We start from the raw sequence: 20,269 nt of genomic DNA, 5'->3' as shown, positions 1-20,269 counted from the left end.
ATGAACGAGATGGGATGTGATGAGAAAGGAACGGTGTTTTAATTAGATATGTGAATATCGTACTATTACGGTACAAGTAACAAGATGAGAACCGGAATGATTAGAGAAAATTGTAAAAAAATGAAATATAAAAAACTAACTGAGATGTGAATTGGGGCAGAATGTCCTTCACATACGGGAGCGTAGTGAGGACCCATATCCCGCTCAACCAAATTGGGAATATCAGATTGGTAAACCCTTACAGACATGAAAGAGTGAAAGTTTTATTCAATAGAAGTTATCATCATTAAGAAGTAACTTTTTTAATCAGAGTGAGCAACCTGACTATAGTGAGGTCTGAGTAAGGCAAATGTTGATGAGGTTGAACAACTATAAAAGATGAGCATACATACGGCACAGTAAGAAATTAGGTAATGGAAAACAATGCTGCCGACAACAGTTTAGTAGACAAGTCACACTAAGGTGTCCCTCAATACCGGGAAAAGCATGCACAACACACACCTGTTTTGCACTCAATCTGTAACAGAAAAAAAAGAAACAGAAATTAAACAAACGAAATAGAAATTAAACAAAAGAAACAGAAATTAAGCTAAAGAAACAGAAATTAAACAAAGCAAGAAAACTGGAGGCCACTAACTGACGTCCGATCATTTCAGTGGCCAGAAAAAAAGTTATCAGCCACGAGCAACATTATACCAACCAATACGGTACGAGGGAGGAGGGTGACGCAGCCAGACCCTCAGTATTTTCCCATCTTAATGACTCGGTTTGTATCAGCATAGGAACAAACAATCTTTAGTAGACAGACCAAGATCGCGAAAGGGTAAAAGTTATGCTTTGAGTAGTGCGAAAAGCGACTCTTCCAAATGTTGGCCTAAATGGCAGGTCACTTTCCATAATGGTTTAAACCTAACATGAAAGACACTGATGTCTCACAGGATTGTAAATACAGGCTGGGAGGAATGTAGAGAGGAGAGGTACCCCCCTTGTTTTGTTTGATGTCAGCTAACCCCCAAAATTGGGGGAAGTGCCTTGGTATATGAATGTATGTATGTATGAAAGACACTTGTAAAGCATTGGTTTGTATCATTGACATTAATAATGATAATAGTGAAAAAGGAACATAATGATGCCTGTTTAATACAGGTACAAAAGATGCTGACAAGAAAATGAGACTGTCAGTTAATCAATTAAGTTCCTGTGATGTATCAATTGACATACTGTACTGTGGTTTACTTTTGGAGATCTTATTAGGGCTATGTAAGTTATGTAAAATTTACAAGTTTTCCTTTTATTTTATTCAAATCAATATCAACAAAGAGAGAGAGAGAGAGAGAGAGAGAGAGAGAGAGAGAGAGAGAGAGAGAGAGAGAGTATTATATATATATATATATATAGATATATATATATATATAGATATATATATATACATATATATATATATATATAGATATATATATATATATAGATATATATATATATATATATATATATATATATATATATATATATATATATATATATATATATATATATATATATATATATATATATATATATATATATATATATATATATATATATATATATATATATATATATATATATATATATATATATATATATATATATATATATATAATATATATATATATATATATATATATATATATATATATATATATATATATATATTGTTGTTGAAGATTACCTGGCCCTTTCAGTAGAGCATTAGGCTCTTGCAATGATGCAACCCGTAGGCTGAGAGAGATCCAGGCTTCATTTTCACTAAATATATAATAAATATTTGTGCATGTACAGCATAAACATTGTAAAGTTAAAGGCTAATGAAAGTCTACAATACTTACAAATATAAAATAAATGACTTAACATTATCCATGAGCTATCTAACGTCATAAACACACTGGTACAAATACCCTTAAATGGGAAGACTTCCAAAACAGAATGCAGTTACCACTATAACGAATACATTGTCTAAGTGCATCTATATAAATGTAGCCTAACAGATCTTCTTCAACCTTTAAATGGGAACTGTAACCTGGATGAAGTGTCACACACAGTGATGAGCAACCCAAAAGGTGCACAAGTGGAAGAACACAAACTTACAAGAATGATATAGAATCAACAATTTATTTTCAAAATCATACATAAACATTAAGGCATACAAGTGACGGCGGCAGAGTACACAAATCATACAACTAATTCATTCAGTCGCAAATTCTTTCTTCAAAAGCATAGACCATGAAGTCAGCAATAAGCGTAATGCATACATCAAATAACCTCACTTAAAAAGGGGCATAAAAAATTTGTATAAAAATGTACACCAACAGATAGCTTGTCTTTTCAAACAAATTCAATGTAAACATAAGGTGTTCAACGCCATTCTTGGGAGACATTAAAATTCAAGCCTTTAATCTGGGATAATCTCTTAAATATACTGGTGTCGCAAATGAAAGGGTTAAACTCCTCAACAAACAAAACACTGGAGCCTTCACTAAACCAAAGGCACCTTTCGCTTGCATCAAACACTAGTTTGTTTTGGGGAAAAAAAAAAATTCTAATTTAACTGCTGTGTATATACATTTCTTAGGAACATGAAATTTTTCACTTTATATATTGCTAAATTATGTTTACTTTTAGGACAGAGCCAAACAGTTGGCTAAACTTCACTACTGAAAGTAACAACATACCATGTGTTGAACATTACAAACGGTTCTGCCACTTAAATGTAGGTGAATCCATACAAACCCCTTGAAAATTCAATCACCAGGTTGTAATTCTGGAGCTTAAATACCATTTGACGGCATGTTGAGCAAAACCTTACACCATGGAGAATTATATAGAGAAAATGCTCCTTTTATTCATATCAATGACTCAAATTGAGTAACATTCATCATCCACATAATAACTTTTGAGAAGACGTCAACCTCCGAGGATGTCTTCTGATGTCAAATACAAACTGCAAATGCATATTCCTTTAGCAAAATTGAACCTGCAATTAAGTTTTCTCTTACCAACCTAATTGTAATTTTATTGTGTGAATATGACTAAATAATATTCATTTGCGAGGATAATACTAACAGAAAGCTTGAGCAAGAAATAAACCCACCAGCAACCAAAAATAAATCTAAAATATCAAAATAATGCGATCAGTATCAAAGAACGGAGGAAATCATTAACAACAAACTATTCTATAAATGACAACAAAAACATACGGTTGGAAGGCAGAGGGCAGGCATCTACGCATAAATTTTAATACCTTCTCTAGCTGCTACATGCATATTGGGTAAGGTGAGAGGGAGGAGGAATTTAGTTGGGTATACAGTAATTAATACAATCTGATAACTCCCGCAAGCACTAATTGTATCAAAACCTGTAAAACCTTAACACCTAGGCTTTTGTGTCTAAATGCGAGCGTGTAATAATTCCCTGCGTGTGTCAGAATTGCAATGGTATTTTCAGATCAATTAAAAAATTGCCTGAAAAAAAATTTACACGAGACTTGCCACTGTTATAAGTCACTGAAAGACCTAACACAACAAAAGGAAGGTCAACAAATTCTTTCACACACAAGAGCCAATTTAAGAACCAATCATTACTAGTTTGTTTATCAACAGTTAAATGTACCAAAACAAATTGGTTCCATTCATTTCATACTGTAGTATATTACAATATTTGTAATTGTTACAAAAATGCAAAGCAAAGGAATTGAAAATAGGCTATACAAAATGTTTAATATAGACATATGCATGGCACCCAAAAATAACACCTTTTAATAAATCAAAAGAATGAGATTAATAAAACAGGAAGATGCAATCAAAGCTAATCATAAAACTGAAAATTTAAAATCTGATAAAGAGTTCTACAAGGAATCCAAATGACTAGCATGACAATGAGTATTTCATATGATCTGGGGCCAATTCAAGCTGCTAACAGGAAAATAAATTCCTAGAAAACATTTCCATGAATAGCACTGAATAACCTATTCTTCAATGAGTCTCTGAGTGAGATCCCTGCCAACCAGCTATACTATCTGTATGTTCAGTATCTGCAAAAGCCATGCAAACTCCAGCAATATAGTATTCAATACAATAGGTATACAAATAACAGTTCAAACTATAGCTTTACGACTAACAAAATGTTTTATAATTATTTAATTTCCTGATGATAAAGCCCAACATTTTACAAATGATTAATCAACTGCCGGCAAATAACGTAGATAATCCAACACCGACCGATGCTACCAGTGGATATCAGCAGTAGTTACAGGCAAGGTAACCCTGAAGAGGGTAGGGACAGTGTTTCCAAAACCGAAATAAGAATATTCTGCCACTACACAAAGACTCCTCTACATAATGCAACAAAAGACCTCTGCTATCAAGTTGTTGATATGAGGACTAAACTCCAGGACAGTGAGGCTGACTTTACCCGATGGCTGGAAAATCAAAAGGAGGAATTTAGTTAACTGCAACTAGGAGGTAATGAGGGTAACACCCACCAGCAAGCTAGTAGTGGGCACGACTCTAAACATTCTGGGTGTCCAAGACAGTCACCACTGTTCATGGTAACATCCACCAGCAAGCTAGTAGTGGGCACGACTCTAAAACATTCTGGGTGTCCAAGACAGTCACCACTGTGCATCCAAAGTGATATCATAGCACAGTCAACTTAAAACCCTGTTGTTGTGTGATCTTCCACAGCACTCTAAACATGAATACTGACATTTTTCCTTTTCTTTGCGAGTGCACAGGTCTACAGAATGGCCTTAACAAAAGACCTACAGAAATGAAGGGATGTACACAATAAATAGTTGGTAAATGTTTCAGAGCTCAAGAAATACACTACTCTTGTATTCTGCTGTTTTAAAGATAAGAGTAAAGGCTACCACCCCATACCTCCAGTCTCAAGTGCCAGTTACCCAAAATACAAGCAAAGTTAGGAGATAACTGTCGAGCAAGTTTTTACCAGCTAGTTAAATTTCTTAGTTTTCACAGAGTTGTCCTAAAGAATTTGCTCTCTAATGAAAAAATATTATTAGATGTAACAGACTACAGATTCCAAAACATTCAGTTATTGAGTGGATTGGAACAAGAGATTCAGATGGCATTCATCAGTCAAGTGGAGCATTTCACAAAAGTATTCAGCACTTTTTGAAGAACTCTATTCTCTACATGTGAATAGCCTGTGGCAAAAGTGAAGCTTCATTTATGTTTAAACTAACTCCAAATGGGACACTACTGCACAGGTAGATGTCATGTTCAGCAATAGCTGAGTTTTGTCTGTGACATGACTATGTAAACAAAGGTTAAGATACTCAAGAAATTAAAACTTTTGAAGACTGGACTGGTATTAAAATACTAAGTGGTCATCAATACATAGAATGTAAACAGGAAGACTGGCCAAGTTTACCTAGACAAAGGCAGAATAATCAACATTAAAAGATGACAAAATACCATACAATAAAGTATATCTGTTCACATGATAGTTGAGAAACTGTGGATACAATTGTAGTCGCAAGTCACCAATAAGAAAAATAGCGAGTGTGAAGTTTTCTATGAAACGTGAACTTACTTTAACTTGTTTACATAAAAAAAGATGGAAGATGGTAAAATTGCACTGTAGACAAGTGTTTCTCTCGAAAATAATCTTGGAATGCAACGCTGAAACAAACCCATTTCAAATGACTGGTGCCCATCAGGGCAAGCAGAAAAATTAGGGTAGTAATGAACGACAAAGAGGCCAACCTTCTTTCAAAACCAGCTAAACCTCCCACGGCAACCTACCCCTGGTACCCACACTGATTGTAATAGGCCAATCTGATACAGTCTACTTTTAAAGCAGACATCGTTTGGGCTATTGTAAAATATTTGGGTTTGTGCAGCTTAGAAAACCACAAGCAAATCGTCATAAGTATTACATTATTTCCTTATGAAAAGTAAAGATGCCAAAAGAAATAAGAACTGAACATACTTCCCTTTCTAATTTTCTTTAAAAGACATAATTGTTTAACAAAGATAAATAATTTCCTTACTGTAACTGCTATCATGAGGAGGATTACACATCAACTCTAGCCAGGAACAGTGTGACCTCAAGCAATCGTAAAGTTTGCTATCTAACTCCAGTATTATAATATTAATGGAAACTGTCAATTATGAGTAAAAATACCATCTTGACATTCGATACGGAATGTGCACTAAGTTACGTGTAGAATACTACAGTATGTGAAAGTGTGGTTTCCACTGCCTTTTATACTCCAAGACATTATGGGTGTTGTACTTCTGCAATTTATATGAAAAATCCTAGTGACCTAAAATCTAAGATATAAATAAAATTCTATCTCTCAAAGTATTATCAAGGAAACAATTAATAAAATAAACAGTACATGTATTATGGCTTTTTTCCAGGCCTACTCAAACCAAGAGATTACATAGCAATAGCACAAACATCAACAAAACCAAAGATGAATGAAATCTTACACCTTTCTTCCTTCGAGGATAAGGACGTCACTGTACCGAAATAACTTTGATATAGTTAGTCACCTGTTATGTGAAAAAACATACCACGATCATTTTCCCATAATGTACGGTACTCAAGTAACTCTGTGCCACTTCGCCGTTCTCTGCCGCCCGCGCCAAAGTCGAGGATACTGAAAAAACCCTTTGATAAAAGTTAATTTGAGCAATCGGTTAACTTTTTGTAAATTGGGAGTGAAGACTTTCAAACTTTCCCACCCCGATACAGAAGGTCCTAAACTTACAAATATTCAGATACAAAAAAAAAAAAAAAAAAAAAAAAAAAAAAAAAAAAATAATAATAATAATAATAATAATAATAATAATAATAATCCAACTGATGATATGAATCTCCGATCTTGTATCAAAAGTTTGTATACTGTAATATGATAAAAAAAATACTGTAATAAAACAATATTTCATCATTTGACCCTTTTACCCCCAAAGGACGTACTGGTACGTTTCACAAAACTCATCCCTTTACCCCCCTGGACGTACTGGTACGTCCTTGCAAAAAACTGCTATTTACATTTTTTTTGCATATTTTTGATAATTTTTTGAGAAACTTCAGGCATTTTCCAAAAGAATGAGACCAACCTGACCTTTCTATGGTAAAAATTAAGGCTGTTAGAGCAATTTAAATAAAATATACTGCAAAATGTGCTTGAAAAAAAATAACCGCTGGGGGTTAAGGGTTGGAAATTTCCAAATAGCCTAGGGGTAAAAAGATTAATAGAGAAAGCAAAACAACATATGCAACAAGATGATATTCATTTCATAAAAAAATGGGAAATATCATAAAAAGCGGGACCATTCGTTGACTTCTGTAGCTGGATTATTATTATTATTAAAAGAATGAATTTTACCAGCCCAATGAGTCAAGCTTGACTCTCACAGGGCTGGCCCGAAAAAAAATCGGGATATAAAGAATTATAAGATTATCAAAAATTCAATTGATAAGGAAAAGAAATAAATAAATAAAAAAAAAAGAATTATATATATGGAAACCATAGGCATCATAGTCAGTTAGGCCTAGGCTGATATTTAACAAAACTTGACTAAAAAACAGCTTCTTAGAACCTTCTAAATTTTTAAGTTTAGGATCTTCTGTACTGTCATCATAATGAGAAATTCACTAAAGAAGAGGCAAGGAGATTACTTGTGCACTGCAAACATTCATCACCACTCCCATACAGAAAAGTGGTACCTGACCAAGCTTAAGGTTACTTGCAGTGAACTCTATGTACTTGTCATTCAATGGAAAACTGTGAGCAAGGCTGGGAGTACATATGAAGTACTATACCAAAATGTTGACTTTCACACAAGTGCATGGTGAAGATGAGAAATTTCTGCTGGCAACTTTTGACACCATACATAGATAAATATGAAAGTATACCACCTAAGCTCATCACCAAGAACTTAATAAAAATCCTTTGGTGAAACTACAATCCAGTCTTTAGTTGTCTGAATACAGTATAAATATCCATATTATATATATATATATATATACATTACATTTGTTATAAAGTAAAAGTAATCAAAACCCTGATCCAATGTAAACATGGGGGGAACTGGTCGATATACTCTGTACGTATGTATATTGTTACGAGTATATCATCCAAGACCCGTTCAGCAAATGGATAACACTCAAATTCATGTAAATCAACTTAGGTTTTGAGGAAAGTAGATGAGGAATACCATGGATCCCATCCAATGTTTTCAACTCTTTAATATTAGATTGTGGTAATAAAGATACTGTGGACATGACATATAAACTTATATTATAACCTGCATTCCAAAATCAAAGACTTCTTCTATTCCGACATACTAGTGCTTTATAATGACCTTATACGTTCCTGTACAGAGCATTTCTCTATATACTACGACAACGCCTCACGCTTATTTGACACCGGTGAATCGAAAGGTACGCGTCCATCCATGACCCTACCCTCATCACATCTGGGGGTCATCTTCCTCATCTTCCTCTCAATTGCAAGGTGATTGCTTTCTAATATATTTATCATTTGGGACACACCTCTACTAAAGTGAAAATGCCTCCCTCCTCTTCTCAGGCCCTCATGTAATGCCAGTAGATCACCTCTTTCCATATGGATACAGGGCACATCGACAGTCTCTGTCAAAACAGAGCTACGAAGCTTCCTCCGGAGTTATACTCCTTCCTTTTATCGAGAACTTTCTCAAAGTTAGTTCCTGATCGCATTCTTCGCCTTTAGGTTTAGTCTAAATGCGGGAATTTGGTTATATCCTCCACTGGCCTCCTCGTAAGAAAGGACTTAACTCTGCACAAATATGCCAAGCTCTTGTGACTAGTTGGATTAGTCACTGTCCATATACAGTACGGCAAATGCCGTCGATTTCATCTTTGGCAGTTAAAATTATTTGAAGCTGTACCTGCATCAAAATAAAGAATGATCACTAAATTAACATAAAATCTGATAAAATGAACCTTTCCGGTAATACTGTAGTCATTTCTGCCCGTCATCCTAAATATCTTTGTCACTCGGAGCATTACTGTACTGTACTACTTTTGGCAAATGAAAGCGCTGGATATTTTCATCATGTACTAAATCAATACAAGAATTCAATACAGTTTTAACTGTTATATCAATTTGTAATTAGTGCATGGAATACGTAACCTACCCAAGCCTTCATTTTTTGAATAGCTGTAAAGATAGGATGGCTTTCATTTTCAGTATGCGTATAGATAGGATGGTTTTCGCTTTACGTAAAGATACAACAATACACTGCAGTCTTTCTGTGAGTTACCAGGTGGAATAAAAAATATAAAATATACTACTGCTTAGCTGTTTTGACTATTGCAACACCAGGCCGACCTGAAAGGAAAAATTAACAACATTAATACAAATAATTTACACGTGTTGAGCGCTGCGATGTAATTCCAATACCTTTCTCTTCCAAAAATAGCGTCAGGATACGGAATTAATATAACTGATGAAAAGTCCAGCTTTTATATTACTCGTGACACAATTAATTGTAGAAAAAATAAAAGATGGGTCAAGGTAAGCTACAGTGACCTGGATTTTGTTTTAATTAATAATAAGACAATTTTCAGATAACTATGATTACAACTGAATTTTGGTTCACTGCCTAGATCTGAATGAATGGAAACAAATCACACCAATGGATATGATGTTCTCATTCTAATGATCAAATGTTATAGTATTAACATTCAAATGTACAGCACCACATATGTCCCACTGTTACACAGTGGGTCCTTGACCCGGTCAAAAATAAAATCGCAAATTGAGTTCCCACACTCAATCAGCTGGTTTTATTTCTTTGTTATAAGTTCTATAGTTATCTTTATTCATGTTTAGTAAATTCTGCATCACAAAGTTGTTTTTCCTCAATATTAGTCAATGAAAACAGTGAGAAATAAAATGGGATGGAAGAAAAAAAATCATACCTTAAATGGGGACATCTTTGGGCACCGCCAATTGTAGAGATAATACTGCAGATGCCCATCACCCTGACCAAATTTCAGTTCTTCCAAAAATTCCGAATTCTCCATTAGGTCCAATGCGTTGAAAACATCAAAATTTGACTGGAAGGAAATGAGTTTCTCTAGAATCCTTGCACAAAAACACAATTATGCATATTCAAAGGTAATGTAAAAATGCCTGACGAAAAATAATCCTTAAAGCGATTACATAACTTTTGGTAGAAATAATATATTACTGCCTATTTTTCAAATATTTTTAAGACAATTTTAACCCCAGTTTAAAATGCACATATCCTTACTATGACATTAAATTTTAATTGCTATCAAATGCTGTCCATAATCAAACGATGACCCAAACCTACATAATTCTAACAGGAAATTCAATAGGAGATAAATATATACCCGCAGCCAGTATAAATAAAAGAACTTGTGCAAGAAACAGCAATGTCTAACCTTTTTAATAAAATTTCAATAAGTTTGAATTCCAGGCAAATCATGGTATATGTTCAAGGGTTGAGTGGATTTCATACTATAATTATAATAGTAACAATAATAATGATTGTCATCATCAAGTACGTTAATGTGACCGATGAATCCAACTCCTAGGCTCTCCAATAACTTAAATAAAGATGACATTCCTCTCATCATCAAGACTCAATAGATTTGATTAATTCAGATCTCCCTGGACAATTCTATCCTGTTCGTAATACTAGGCAGGCAGTTAATTCTAATAGCCAGGCCTTCTCCATCATAAGACTCAATACTACGCAGTACTCTAGAAGTTTTATTCCAGCTGTTACCAAGTTGTGGAATGATCTTCCTAATCGGGTTGTTGAATCAGTAGAACTTCAAAAGTTCAAAGTTGGAGCAAATGCTTTTTTGTTGACCAAGCGGACATGAGTCTTTTTATAGTTTATATATGACATAATTGTTTTTGACGTTAATAGTTTATATATGACATATCTCTTTTGACATTACTTTTTTTAGAATGATTTATTGTTAATTTGTTCTCTTCAGTTATTTATTTACTTATTTCCTTTCCTCACTGGGCTATTTTTCCCTATTGGAGCCCCTGGGCTTATAGCATCTTGCTTTTCCAATTAGGGTTGTAGCTTGGATAGTAATAATAATAATAATAATAATAATGACATTGCCCAATTCTTGGCACTGTGTCTTATGATGGAGAAGGCCTGAATGTTAGAACTACAGTGAACCCTCGTTTATCGCGGTAGATAGGTTCCAGTCGCGGCCGCGATAGGTGAAAATCCGCGAAGTAGTGACACCATATTTACCTATTTATTCAACATGTATATTCAGACTTTTAAAACCTTCCCTTGTACGTAGTACTGTTAACAAACTACCCTTTAATGTACAGAACACTTAATGCATGTACTACAGTACCCTAAACTAAAACAGGCACAAATATTAAAGGTGATTTTATATCATGCATTTCCTAAACATGCTAAAAAGCACGATAAAAAATGGCAACCAATGTTTTGTTTACATTTATCTCTGATCATAATGTAGAAACAAACTGGAGGTAGAGCTTTGCTTATTACCCAGACATATTTCCCATACTTTTCCCTTAGAACTACATCACATCTTCCTACTTTAGATATATATATATATATATATATATATATATATATATATATATATATATATATATATATATATATATATATATATATATATATATATATATGTGTGTGTGTGTGTGTATATATATATATATTTATATGTATACACATATACATACCTACATATATACATAAATACATGCATACATATATATATATATATTACTGTATATATATGGGTTATGGAAAAAATCCGCGAAGTGGTGAATCCGCGATGGTCGAACCGCGAAGTAGCGAGGGTTCACTGTAACTGTAATCCTAGGGCTACCTAATGGACTGTACAGTCTGGGAAGATCTGAATGCAAAGGATGACTGGAGGAAGAGACAGTCAATGAAGCTCAACATCTGAAGGTAAAAAGAGACCAAAATCCCTGAAAGAAAGCAAAAAAGAATACTAAACAAGGGTCAGCTTAGGCTGTGGGAAGTGGTTGTTCGGTTAAGGTCATGGCTGGGGCTAGAATGGTGATTTGGCCCATGTGGGAGAATGGTCTAATCACCGTTTCTCCTTCAAACTCCCCTTGCTCTCCCACACAGGATGGATATTTTTTTCTCCCAGTCGAGTCAGCAGAGGCTGACTTTACTCCTATTTAAAAGGATGACAGTTTTTATTCGTTATTTTAAGAAAAATCATTTAGCACATATGTACAGTCGATGTCTCCGATGCCTTAGATGACCGCGGAGGTAGCAGCAGTAGGGGATTCAGCATTATGAAGCTTCATCTGTGGTGGATGATGTGGGAGGGTGGGCTGTGACACCCTAGCAGTACCAGCTGAACTCGGTTGAGTCCCTTGTTAGGCTGGGAAGAACGTAGAGAGTAGAGGTCCCCTTTTTGTTTTTGTTTCTTTGTTGATGTCGGCTACCCCCCAAAATTGGGGGAAGGGCCTTGGTATATGTATGTATGTATGTACATATGTACATTGTACCACCCTGGGCATCTATTAGAGGTAAATCTTAAAAGGACAAGGTCTATTGAATATTCATTGCATTCAAATAAAAACATGGAAAAGATTGATCAAAAGGTGACACCAAAGACACCGACTGTAGCTCGCTGTAAACACCAAATCGAAGGAAATCCAATTTACGACTTGGCTCTCTCTGCCGGGCGATTCAGATTGCTGGATTGAAAAGAAATTGAATGGATCTGAGATGGTTTTGTGTTATATGCCTTAAATCATTGAAGAAAACCCTTGGATCAAATACCCACACTAATGTGATAGCTATACTTATGCTCTACTAGGGGCATGCAGTATGCTAAAACTCCAGAGAATGGAAACTACTGAGATATGATGATTTTCCAACAACAATGAGGATATGAGCTAGGTAATTTCTATTCTTATTTACTTTTGATTTTTTATGTTACAATGCTTAAAATCACTCTAATGAATCCTAGTGATAAATAGCCTTTTAATTATCCAAAAGGTCGAATCTTGAAGATAAAGATGCATGGCACATTCCACCCCCCCCCCCCCCACACACACACAGTGAGGTAGTTTTCTTTTTAATTTTTATTTCCTTATTTCTTTTCCTCACTGGGCTATTTTTCCCTATTGGAGCCCCTAGGCTTATAGCATCTTGCTTTTCCAATTAGGGTTGTAGCTTGGATAGTAATAATAATAATAATAATAATAATATGACAACTCTGGTAGGCCCTGCTGCTTCCTCAGGTCACCTTGGTGACCACTGAGGTAGAAGCAGTTACGGATTAAGCCTATGAAACTTCATTTGTGGTGGATAACGGGGAAGGGTGGGCTGTGACACCCTAGCAGTATCAGCCAAACTCAGATGAATCCCTCCTCAGAACTGGGAGGAGCAAAGAGTCTCCTTTTGTTCCTTTTTTTTTTTCTAAGTTGCTACCACCAAAATTGGGGGAAGTTTCTTGATAAATAGATGCATTTCATATCATTCACCTGTTTCCCACAATTCTTTCTTTGCAGGTTGAGCTGATAAAATGATGAGGATGGCCTCTGTAGCACTTAATTGTTTTAGAGACCAGTGCTGGTATGCCTGAGGGGCATTGGTGTGTGCACCAATATTTTAAGAAGCTTCAGATGTTCTTGTAAGGAGGCAACATTGTAGAAGGAAGTGTGCATATACAAAAACAAATCTGGCAGACTTAACACTTCAGTACATGGTTTTATGTAATGAAATATATCTAAACTTCAATGAATACTTTTAAACGGTTGAAAATCAAAGTTGAGTGCTGTAAAGTACGATGGAAGTTCTGTAACCCGAAAATCACTGAAGAACCAACACAAGAGATCTAATCAAAAGGTGTCCGACCGGCGCCTAGGAGAACAATCCTAGTGACTGGCCACGCCAGGACCGCTCAAGCGGTAACGGGGCGCATAGAGACTGGTGGTTATAAGGAAGGCCGGTTCCAAGTTGTCATCTCTGGAACTCTCTTCAAATAGGGAAGGGAAGGATGGGAACTCTACAAAGAGGGAAGGCCAGTTCTAAGTTGTCATCTCTGGAAGTCTCTCCAAATAGGGAAGGGAAGGAGGGGAACTCTCCAAAGAGAAGGGAAGGAGGGAAACTCTACAAAGAGGGAAGGCCAGTTCTAAGTTGTCATCTCTGGAAGTCTCTCCAAATAGGGAAGGGAAGGAGGGGAACTCTTCGAAGAGAAGGGAAATAGGGAAACTCTACAAAGAGGGAAGGGAAGGAGGGGAACTCTCCGAAGAGAAGGGAAGGAAGGGAACTCTCCGAAGAGAAGGGAAGGCGGGAAACTCTACAGAAGGAAGGGAAGGAGAGCAGCACCTATCCTCCTGAGAGGGGGTGCACATGTTTAGTTTCATACAAGGCAGCACTGATGGCAGGTGCATGCAGCCCTATACTGCATACTGAAATCTATTCTCCGGGAAGGAAACAATCCTTATACGAAACCTCTTGTCTTGAATACATGGAAAGAACATACCAGGATTGTCTTCCCAAGTGAAAATGCTCTCAGTATGTTTGTGATTTTCATGACTCTCTTTGAAGTCTTGACGTCACTGAAGCGTCCCAGGAATGTTACGTCACATGAGAGGGACAAGGGAAAAAGGTAGCTATCAACATTTTGACCAGCAGTGCTTGAGCTTGGTCTCACATAATACCAATTACCAGCATCTAGTATGAAGCATCAGGTTTTGGTACAGTGCTGATTCTGCCACAAAATTAATTAGAGGAATAAGTGGACCAATCAGACTCCTCTCAAATGAGAGACAAGGTCACAGTGCATTCATCCTTCTGGGTGAAGACTACTCTGAAGTTCTCTACAGAAGGTGGATGGTTAAAGTGGGGGCCTTCATCCTGACCGATGCAATGAGAACTCGCTCCTGTAGGGGACCTAGTACCGGTAGCAGGATCGTGAAAATTTGTACCTCATACCGACTGACTTCCATATGTTAGGTTGGAGGGTGGTCCAGTACCAACCGCCCCAGAACATGTTTACGACGCATTGGAAAAAGTCTAGTAAGATTTTGAATTATTTTCACAGGTGGTTTCTTCTTTTTTGGAGCTGTCACACCGGCCAAGGCTTAGTAGCCAAGGAGAACCTTTCAACCTTTCAGCATGCTCTCGTACCAGACAGAGAACAGAATCGGAGCGAAACTCTGTAGAGGAAGGGATGACAACTTAGGTTCGAGTCCTTAGAGGTTGAGGTGTTCTAAGCTCCAGTGACCTCAAGAGACTAGAGAAGCACTAGGTGCCTCAGTTACTCATGAACAAATGGAAGACTGTGGAACCGAGTGGCGAGTAGGCACTTTGTGAGTGAAGGCATGTTGTTAGTAAAGAGTCATGCTGATGACAGCACATACTTGATATGGTGTCTCGATGACCGTTAGAGCATTCAGATTGGTCCCGATCTCGTCGTCTCTCTTGAGAACTGTCAGAAAGAGCACAGGAAAGAGGGTGGGGAGCCTTATACGGATTGAGAGTGCAAGAGTTTAATTTTGTATAAGGCTAAGCGGTGGCAACAGGCGAGTGAATACCTGAATTACAATGCTCAGTGCTCGATATGATTTTGGTACGTACCAGGAGGCCGTCCTCACAAGCACACGGAGATATCATATAAGAGTATTATAGAAAAACAGTTATGTTGATCTACAATCTGTGATTTTATCTTCTTCAGGTGAAGTACCAGCATTCGGTCGAAGGCACTTGACTCAGTACAAGCCAGAACATAGGTGCAAAAGCAGAACATACAGAGGTTTGTTTCTTAAGGGACTACTCTTGGCAAGCACCACTTCTTTCTCTCTCCAAAATAAGAAAGATCATCCTGGAAGGGGAATGCCAGGCAGACATTTATTCCCAACAGGCAGTACACTTGCTGCTTTACGTGAGAAACAGAGCCCAAGCAGCTGGTGTGAGAGCACTTCTACCTCCTACTAATACGTAATCTCAAGGAAGGGAATGTTCCCAGTCCCTCTGGCCTTGCAAACAAGGTGAGAACTTACTGGGATCCCTTCCCTGAGTGGAACATCCTTGGTATCACACTGTCCGTCACATGGGGAGAGAAACAGCAGGAGTTGCGAGTACTCCTATCACTTGGTCTTTTAGGACTTCTTTCAAGATGCCTTCCTTGTTCTCCTCTAAAAGTAACTGGAAAGTTACCTGTTTCGATCATATGCAAGGACGGGTGGGAAGGTCCTGCGCCGATATCCTTTCTCAAAGCATATGACGATCCTGTGACATAGACTGGAGTCAAGAGCGTAGAAAGATCTCAATGCATAGAAGGATCTCTGCGTGTATAAAAACACAATGTGTCAGCGTAAAATATTGAAAATGAGCAAGTAACAGGAGATCTACATCTCAAATGATACGATAACATGAAGCATATTAAGGCCGATCACTCGGGGGAGACCAGGAGTGTGGGGCATTTACAGGTGGTAGGCCCCAAGGTCCAAGCACATGGCGTGTGGAGACTTCCCACGTACTCATAATAGGCAGTACAATTAGAGGCCATACATACTGTTCACATGGGTAGCAGGTGAGTATGGAGGGTCGTTCAGCAGGACGACAGGACGGTCTATTGACGTCATCACGCTCATGTTCATCGCTTCTGGACCCGAATTTATGAATCTCGTCAGCGCAGGGAAGGTAGCAGTTTCTGAACCAGTATGCATAGAGCGCATATGTGTGGACTCCAGATGCCTGTGGATTTCCGGTGCACATCTCTTCCCTCTCTCTCCCCCCAAAGAAAGATAAGGAGATTGTCCAGGAAGGGGAAAAGAAGACTGAAACCCTTCCATCCTGACAGGCAGTGCATTCCTAGTGCAACACCATCTCTCCTACAGGGAGAGAAACGGTAAGAGTCAAGCCCGTATAACCTATCAATCTGTCTTCCTTGGCTCCTTTGATGGCGTCTTCTATACGTTCTTCTAGAAGAGGCAGCAAAACTCTGAGAGAGGTAGGCAGAGGAGACGGTGGAACTTGAAGATTGGATTCCAAGTGGTTGTCCAGACTAATGATGATGCTCAAACAGGGAAAGAGATCACAGAAATTCAATGAAGACACAGCACAACCAGGTGATGAGTCTTTAGCGCCTTTTTGAGAGCGGGGAGATACTGACGAAAAAAAGAATGGATCCTCTCCCAATGACAATCTGCGACAGCAAAACCACCTTCCTCAGACAGAGCACAACAATGTCTAAGGAAAGCTAACTTACTTAGGGTTACATTGCCCTCACCAAGCCTTACTCGCAAAGAAGAATGCTGTCCAACAGGCAAAGGAATGAGAATATCAGCAGGTTGTACAGAGAACTGTCACTCGGTAACTGTTATTGGGAAAAAGCTGCTACACCTCTCTTCTTCCTTCATATCGCTCGCACACTACAATCTGCCATCAAAATGATCAAAAAGAAATGCAAAAGAATAAAACAGACTGTTAAGGATGCCGTGTCCGACTTCGCTGAAAGCATACTCCTAATAAAAGGACGAGGTTTTGTATTCTTGTAGGAAGAAGTAGGGAATTAGTATGAATGGTCAAAAGGGAAACTGAATGAATGTGTAACAAAAATAATAGTTAATTTGTAAGGTAGAAGACTTTGTTCAGAATTATATATATTTTTTCTCATCTTATATAGAAGCTATGATTATGTGTTTATCCTATTTATCAATCAAGCACAATGTTCTGGAAATGTATGACTACAAAATGGCTGAGTTTTATGACAAGTATGTGTTGACATATCTATAACCAAGAGATGTGATGTTCACAGGCCGAAAAATATGTTTGGCCATGTAAGAAGAATTTCCACATAAGCCGGCCAGTGGAAATACTTGGATCACGGAGAGCTCGTGGATCTGAACTAAGTTATTCTGGCTGAAATTGCAAAGTAGAGACTATTGAACACTTAATAGACGACGTTTAATCTCGTCAAAGGTAAACCTAACTGACACATCATTTTCAACTTACATTCTTGGCCGTAACTAAAGCATCTTTCATGAGGACCTTCCACGGAGTATTTGTTGATACATTGTAAAAGGAGTAGGCTGCCTTCAGCGTCTTGTACGTTGGATGATGCATAACGGTTGACGGGAGTGTGTAGTAACTAACAAAGTCTGAAAATATATATTCAGGCCAATGTAATAAAAATCAATATAACATTTAAAAATATTACACAATTAATGTTCAAGAGCTTCTAATCTTGAAATTCCACTACTAATAAAACAGATTCCAATTATTGTCATATTTCATACAATCTTAATATAACTCTTTATTTTTAAATAGGCTGATCAATTATTGTCATATTTCATACAATCTTAATATAACTTTTTATTTTTAAATAGGCTGATCAAAGCAACATTTATCATGAAATTCAAATATGAAAACACATTGTGATTTATCTGTTATTTCACAATTAACATGCTTCTAAAGAATACCAATTGTTCCAATGAAAACAAAAATGTGTTTCTGAACAGTTCACAAGAGTTACTCTGATATCGTTAAATCTACTTGTACTGCACATACACTAATGTGAAGCCATTATGAATGACGAATGCAGCATGGAAACAGTTATGCTCGCTACAGCTGGACATTTTCCAATCCCCTTGTTATAATATTGTTTTGTCCTTTTGCTCTTTCATACCTCACTCTGAACCGTTTGTCTGGTGATCTTTTCATACCTTGTTTACTTACCTGATGGAGGGACAGTCAAAGCAACTTATCAAGTAATTCTCTGTTTCTTTTGTATTTCCTTTTGTTTATTCCATTTGTATCTATTTGGTTTAATTAGATTTACTATGAGGATCTAACATAGTTTGTATTACAATTATTATGGGGTCTGCTAATTATGTTCATGATTGTTTCAGGGAATAATCTACTGAAGTTTAAGTTGAATAAAGCTTGGGTAGCAGCAGCCAAGTCTTTTAATGTCACAACACCCCTATATGTCACAAAACATGACGGGTTGAGAATCTTGTCTTTTTATTTCTGTACATTGCTGATCTAGCCTTTATTTCGCTTCATACAAAAGTGCATCCAGTAAGCCGAGCTTTGTAAATTTTACACAAAGCCAGACGCGAAACTGGTAACAGCCAGTTACAGTCTTACGTACTGCTATAATTCTAAAGTTTGCAATTTAGTAGACAATAACCCTTTTACCCCAAGGCTATTTGGAAATTTCCAACCCTTAACCCCCAGGGGGTTATTTTTTTCCCAGCACATTTTGCAGTATATTTTTTTTAAATTGCTCTAACGGCCTTAATTTTTGTCATAGAGAGGTCAGGTTGGTCTCATTCTCTTGGAAAATGCCTGAATTTTTAAAAAAAATTATCAAAAATATGAAAAAAAAAATTTTATAGCATTTTTTTGCAAAGACGTACCAGTACGTCCATGGGGGTAAAGGGATGGGTTCTGTGAAACGTACCAGTACGTCCTTTGGGGGTAAAAGGGTTAAAATATCAAAACAGTAAAATCATGACTACATCATCTGCCACGTAAGTCAGAGCTCAATGAATGAATGATTTAAAGTTTTCAGGCATCCTGACATCTAGTCAGAGCTCAAAAAAAAAAAAAAAATAATGTAAGCAATGAAACAAAAAGTTGAAAGCTAGCTTATCTCCCACACTTACAGAATTAAAAGTACACAGTGAAGAACTTACCCGATACATAACCATCATTTTCTACAACATAACTATCAATGATCTTGTCTTGTGGCAGGAACCAATGAATAAATTCTTCTTTACTAAACACAGGGGCTAAGTCAAACTTCTGTAAATATTTCCCTAATAAATCGTGACACTGGTCTACATCTTCAAGTTTTAATCTTCGGAATCCGGACGTCGTGGTTTGGGTCGGGAGTTTGTACAGCTTCAGTGTCCGCTGCATGGTCATATTCTTGCCAAGATGTGAGAACTTGACTTCTATCAGCTTCTTTGGATTGAGCGACCTATGCCAGTAACGACACGATGCCACTGGCTTGGGTAGCAAGACCCCAGCAGTGTACACAGCCTGAAAAAATAAATTGCATTGTAAATCCATATATTTATATTACATATTCTGGACAAACACATCATTCCTCTAAACCTCAAATAAGTTTTGGTCCTATTTCTCCAGTAACTCCCTTGCTCAATCATTTAATCAGTAAAAGAGAGTACAGTACAACATTCCCTAGGTTCCTCTTATGTCTAATATCCTTG

General features: G+C 36.9%; 1 protein-coding gene across 3 annotated transcripts in view; it reads right to left on the bottom strand.

Moving 5' to 3' along the window:
• Positions 1 to 8,237: 8,237 nt before the first annotated feature.
• Nmt (N-myristoyl transferase) overlaps positions 8,238 to 20,269 on the bottom strand; it is a 66,143-nt gene continuing 54,111 nt past the window's right edge. For all 3 annotated transcript variants that reach the window (XM_068352754.1, XM_068352755.1, XM_068352753.1), the window contains exons 8-11: positions 19,733 to 20,081; positions 18,045 to 18,190; positions 9,982 to 10,119; positions 8,238 to 9,388 (exon numbers count right to left, since the gene is read on the bottom strand). In XM_068352754.1, the coding sequence (XP_068208855.1) occupies positions 9,368 to 9,388; positions 9,982 to 10,119; positions 18,045 to 18,190; positions 19,733 to 20,081 (654 nt within the window). In that variant the 3' untranslated portion in view covers positions 8,238 to 9,367. The remainder of the gene's footprint in view (positions 9,389 to 9,981; positions 10,120 to 18,044; positions 18,191 to 19,732; positions 20,082 to 20,269) is intronic.

This window comes from Palaemon carinicauda, chromosome 29 (assembly GCF_036898095.1).
Source record: "Palaemon carinicauda isolate YSFRI2023 chromosome 29, ASM3689809v2, whole genome shotgun sequence".
Lineage (NCBI taxonomy): Eukaryota > Metazoa > Arthropoda > Malacostraca > Decapoda > Palaemonidae > Palaemon > Palaemon carinicauda.
This window is presented reverse-complemented; position numbering and strand designations above follow the sequence as displayed.